The sequence below is a fragment of the Melanotaenia boesemani genome, chromosome 19 (genome assembly GCF_017639745.1).
Source record: "Melanotaenia boesemani isolate fMelBoe1 chromosome 19, fMelBoe1.pri, whole genome shotgun sequence".
NCBI classification, from domain to species: domain Eukaryota; kingdom Metazoa; phylum Chordata; class Actinopteri; order Atheriniformes; family Melanotaeniidae; genus Melanotaenia; species Melanotaenia boesemani.
In genome coordinates this window covers 14,817,474-14,823,518 of record NC_055700.1, presented here as the reverse complement: position 1 = coordinate 14,823,518, position 6,045 = coordinate 14,817,474, and the positions used below count along the sequence as shown (strand labels likewise).

At 35.7% G+C, this 6,045-nt stretch overlaps 1 protein-coding gene across 1 annotated transcript; it reads right to left on the bottom strand.

Annotated features, from left to right (window-relative positions):
- Positions 1-948: 948 nt before the first annotated feature.
- Positions 949-5,043, bottom strand: oaz1b (ornithine decarboxylase antizyme 1b). The gene is given in 6 exon segments (XM_041970864.1): positions 949-1,928; positions 2,057-2,142; positions 2,399-2,571; positions 2,827-2,913; positions 2,915-2,966; positions 4,850-5,043. Coding segments are annotated over 6 exon segments (654 nt in total). The 5' UTR covers positions 4,975-5,043; the 3' UTR covers positions 949-1,797.
- Between the last annotated feature and the right edge of the window lie 1,002 nt (positions 5,044-6,045).

Here is a 6,045-nt window from a genome sequence, read left to right as displayed (position 1 = left end):
ATTTTCCTAGAATCCTTCCTGTTATCTATGTCTGTACACCATTTTTCTGCCAGTTTAGGTTGCTTCCCTTCTACTTTAATCATTAGTCATTTGTTTTATGTTGGTGACCTCAAACATTTGCAGCAAATGCCAGTCTGAGAAGTTTCATTGCTTCATATTGTGATCTGAAATTTTATACGTCATAATAACAATTGATATTTACCAATTAAATATTTGGATTCAAGAAAAAAAAACAGGTGTTTTGTTTTTTCTTTTGTATGTTAACAAGTGTTACCAAATCCTTAGTCACTTAATCAACTCTATCAGTTATCTACAGCCAATAAGAAAGGAGAATGTAAACAGTTTCATACATAGCAGGTCAACAGTCATGGCGCTGTTTTGGATCGAAGTCCTTTCTAAATAAATAGTCCTTGCTTCTGAATATTTGACAACCAACTTCTGCCACTTTGTGTAGTGAGGCAAGTTTAATAGGATACAGGAAGTACATAACTGGCCAGGCACTGGTAAGACTGGCTTGAAGCTATATCATTTACAAAACAAGTTCTTTCTTTTACTTTCGACTAACTTGGGTTGATGTTAGACATACATGATTGCTTTCACGGAAGCCCTGCTCTCCTTCACGTTGAAAACATACTGAACTAATAACAATCCCATTCAATTAAAGCACAGAATTAAACTAAAATGTTTTATATAAAAGAAATTTAATTTTTGAACGAACAAATTGGGTTAAAGCACATTTGTGTATCATATTTAAGCTAATTTTAGTACATACTGATGAACAGCATCTTATCAGTGGTGGTTGTTGTTCGGAATCCTTTGGCGACCCCTGCTGGTAGAGCCTGCCTGAACGAAACCTTCAATGCTTGTTTTTCCGCTGCACCTCCTGTGCACATCAAGTGTACACAGAAATGAAAGGCATTGCTGAACAAAATGTACCACATAGAAATCGTTTTTGGTGTTTTATTATCACAGAAGCACAACAGGTACCACTATGCAGGTGAACAACATATTCCATACTATCACAAAAACAAGATCGATAAGGAATGCTAATCCAGGAGAAATTCAATGTCACAGCATTTTTCTTTTTAAACTTCTAAAACAAAATTCTTCAATACTGTCAGACACATGTGGCAGAAAGATACAGAAGCACTTTGGATTATTCACTTTCCTTTTGCTTAGTACCATTACACTCAAAGTTCTTTAAACTTCAAATTAAACTGTCTACAGACAACAGCATTCATCTTTCCATCCCACTTCATCTAAATTCTTTCACTATGCCACAAGAAAGTACCAATCATTGGGGTTGTTGCTTAAAAGTTGCCATTCAAAACCCCTTTTACTAATGAGGGCATTAGTGTGACAAAAACAAAGCTAGTATGAGATATTTAAGGTCATTATTTTGCCAATTAAAAAGAAAGCTGGGATACCCGAGTGTAAACTTGATGACCTTTTTGCTGTACATTCAAGAAATGAAAAATCCTCCAACTGGAATCTGACTGGCAACAACAGCTGCAATATGTTTAAGAAAAAAATCCTTTTTAGGAGCTACCATCAATCTTCAGTGAAAACAGATTAATAAAAAAACAACAAAAACAGATGCTGGAAACAAGATACATAGCTTATACGTATTCCCTTGAACAGAACAAGCTTGGGGAAATGAGTACTTGCATACAGACTACTACAACCCGGGGTTTAACACAAACTTGTGTTTAATGTTAAGCTGGGACAATATGGGGGGGAAAAAAACATGCAATTGAAAGTAGAATATAGCGATAAATGGAGAAGCTGTCGGGAGAGCTACTCATCATCCGATGAGTCCCTGTCAAAATTGTAGGCCATGAAGAAAACATCAGGTCGAGGTGGGACGAGGGCATGGCCCGGTTTCACAATCTCAAAGCCCAGGAAACTGAAGGTACGCACCAGTTTAGCTGCAAGAGGGAGACAAATCATTTTGAATTTGCAGGATCTTAACACAGCTGATTAAATAAATGATCCAGGATGGATAAATACTGAACAAATTCAAGTATGCTGGGAACACAAGTCTGTTGGCACATACCACGATCATCTCTGTTCTTGTAAAAGCAGACAAACACGCTAATGACTTTCAGATGTTCTTCAGCATACTCCAGGAGAGCCGCAAAACTGGAGTGAACAGAAGGCAACTTTAGATTAGAAAAATGAAAAACAAGCCTGCAACAAGCACGCAAAAACTAAAATAAGAGTCTGGCTAAATATAGAGTTAATTGTCGAAACTGTGCAAGGAATCCAGGTAGCCTAATCACCTTGTGAACATACCTACGTATTTATTCTCATTTTAGTTGCCTGTTAGTTACCAACACCAGCGATTTTCTGTTTATTGTCCTAAAACCCATCACGACTCCTCCTAATCTGTCCTCACCTCTCCTTGCTGCCTTCAGGAAGAGGGTCAAAAGGAATCTCCACATAGAGTGCGCCGCTGCTTAGGACAGCATCCCATTGTATCATCTTGGTAACTGTGGGATGACTTTGGAAGTGGAGAATCCCTGGCCGCCCATTTCCTGCTGGTTCTTCTGTTACGGTCAACTTCCGGTCCTAAAATAGGAATTAAATAGTGCATGTAAAAATAGCTGCAGGTCATCAAAGGATCAGTTTCTTGTAGATAATGCTTTGATTTTATATTAAACTACAACAGAAATGTGCCCCAAAATAAACTGATTAAATAAATAAGATTTTAAAGGAGGAGAAAAAGGATGATCATATAATACTAAACATTTATAGGTGAATAGGTGAAACAAATCGTGTTCATCAGTTCTGCTTAGTAAACGTACTCATATTTGTTCAACTTACTGTATAGAGCGGCCGAGCCAAAGGAGCGTGATCCCGTGTGCCATTCCCTCGCCCACCTGGGATCTTCAGGGGTGGGAGAGGGGCATCAGGAGCACCACAGAGGCCCTGGGCCGCGGGTACTACTACAGTGCAGGGACAGACTGGAAAGGAGGGGGGGGGGGGGGGGGGAAGGGAGAAGACCATCACTGAAATGTGAAGGTGCATTTACAAATGTCTTCTTTTTTTTTTTTTTTTTTTTTTTTTAAACAGAAGGAACAAACATTTATGTTCTATCTACAACAAGTCAGGCTTAAATGCTCCACTAAACCATTTTTATTTTGTTTAAAAAAAAAAAAAAACAATGGCACTGTGTTTACATAGTTGTTAACAGAGCATTTACAAGAGTGCTGCAACAACAATTAAATGCAAGCATTTGTTGCAAAATGCCAGACTCACATTTGAAACTCTACTTCCAGAGTGGTTAGTGTGAATAAAGTTAACACAACTTGGCACTAATAACTACAAAACGTTGGCAAATTTAACTTTTTGGTGGAGCAAACACTACAAAGTCCTGCCAAATAAAGTGCCCAAAGATGTGTAAAAATAATCAATGTTATAAATGCATTTTATTGTTTTCAGTTGATGGCATGTCATACTTGGCTGAAATCTGGCCACTAGAATACTTCAATAATATACTACAAGGATTGATTACAGAAGTTGGATTGACCTTACAGCAGATACATATTTGAGCTACTGATTGTATATTTTAACTAATCACAGATTTGTTTAAACTGTTAAAAGTAATGCCACTTTATCCAAAGCAAAGGGAACCAAACTATTAAATTTGTATGTTTTATTATTATCATTTCTAAAATTATATATATATATATATATATATATATATATATATATATATATATATATATATATATATATATATAAGGTTTGGGGTCACTTTGCCATGATGGGATTCAATAGGGAAGTGACCCCAAACTTTTGAACGGTAGTGTGTGTGTGTGTATATATGTATGTATATATATATATATAAAAAAGAAATTTTATTTTTTTTATTTATTTATTTTTTTTTAAATATGACTGTTTACTATTAAATGCCCAACGAACTTAACTGAAAAATGAAGTACACAATTGATAAACGCTTAGTCAAAATGTGGATGAATTTTAGTCTAAAAATAAAAATTAAAAAAAATTTACTTAATAACACATAAGAATTTAGAACCTTTTCTAACATAATAATTTATTTAAAGACTTTTTTAAAATTATATTTAGTAAACCTGAACCACAATGTTTGCAACTACGTGCGGTAATATGGTCCTGTCTTAAGGACGCCTGCTGCTGTAAAATGTCAGTTACATAATAACAGACCAGACTGCGTTGTCATACCAGGTAAAACTAGCTTTTATTACACCTATGCTGACTTCTTTTACAACCAGGTCAAATATTTCCCGTGCCCTTTTCAGGGCCACCAAATACAATCTATCCGTTATCCCTAAAGTTCTTGTTTTGAGAGACATTGCGTCAAATATTTGACCGTAAACTAATGAACTAGTCTGTTAGCTTATTAACTATAATAATGTCCAAAGACGCTTTAAGAGTTCATTCGGATTCCCCATCTCATACTAAATAGGCCACCATGTCTGCGTGGCTAATCATAGCCGACCGTTTAAATTTCACCCATTAATTTTGCTTGACGCTAACTAGTTAGCCTGCTAGCGAAGATAACTACAGTGACGCAACACAAGTTCGTCGTCCGCTAAAGACAGCTAATGCTTTTTGAGACGACCATCAAGCCAACATTTAATATTTTAAGATGTCAGCTTTTATCTTAACTCACGAGTAAAGCTACTGTAACAAATATAAACAGACTATTGGATAAAGTAGAAGGCGGAAATTTTAAACAAACTAAATAAGTAAATGCTGTTGACTTCCGCTTTTCTGAGCTAGCTAGCTACATTAGCTTAGCCACCCCTCCCCCACAGCACGATTAGCACGTAGCTAGGTGAAGTACTTTTCTTCATTTACTTACTTCCCAATCATGTCACAGATACCACTACTTATATTCGCCATGGTAGTAAAGGGTTGCTGTTTTCCTTCTTTCTCACGAGCAAAGCAATGACTGTTTAGGATCCGCTGGAGGTTGGATTTTACCATCCGGCCTCGGATAGACACACGACTGGCCGACTTCACTCTGCTTTCTCGGCTTGGTAATGATCGGTCAGAGAGTAAGAGCTGCTTAAACATAAGAGGAAGTTGTCAAGACACACAGAATGACACAAATTCACTTCCTGTTTACCTTCAAAAGAAGTGTATATATAAATTTTTTATGAAATTATACGATAATTAAGCTTTTCCCGTGTGCTACGCAAATGTAAACTGGATAAAACGGAATTTATATTAACAAAGAGAAAGAAATAGAAATGCTCACTTCGTGTAATCTTCATTTAAGCCCTTTTGCATTTTCAACATTTCAGCACTGCCAGCTTAAACCAATAAATATACTAATGAATGAGGAACTGATTGGCCGGATGAATGATTAGTACTTACGATTTTATTTAATTTTACTTTAGTTTTTTGTGTAGTTTAATGCAATCCATTTAACCAAATAAAAACAGGCTTTATATTGAAAGCGGAATTCATAATTCAGCGACACTGAATGAATCAGTGGAAAATGCTAACAGCGATGTAACGTTTAATGTTGGCACAAGAGCTAGTTTAAAACATAATCCTAACTATTTCAGAGAAAACGTATTAGTCATGACAAATGAATAACGAAAACACTGGAATCATATCTTGATATGCGATTAAACAAAATGGGTTATGTTATCAATCCATTCTTTCAGAGAGGAGTAAACAAACAGGTTAGCTGTGTTGCTAACTGTATTAGCAGCAGTCAGGTGAGGGGGCGTTTCATGGAAAAGTACCAATGAAAAATAATAGTTTGCTTACTTGATTAAAATGACACATAGTATTTTACCATCGTAATTTATTTTTATATTTATATTGCATATGATATTATTATACAGCATAACTAGTTCTCTTTATATTCAGCTGGTTAGGAATGTCAACAAATGACCCATTAAAAACCTTTAAGATGTTGACTTTAGTTAAATTTTCTGTAGTACGCTCCGAACAATTGATATTTATATCTTTGTCCATACAGATTTAACTAAAGTGGTCAATTTATTGGCATCCCTAAATGAATTTGTAATTTGATCATTTCTT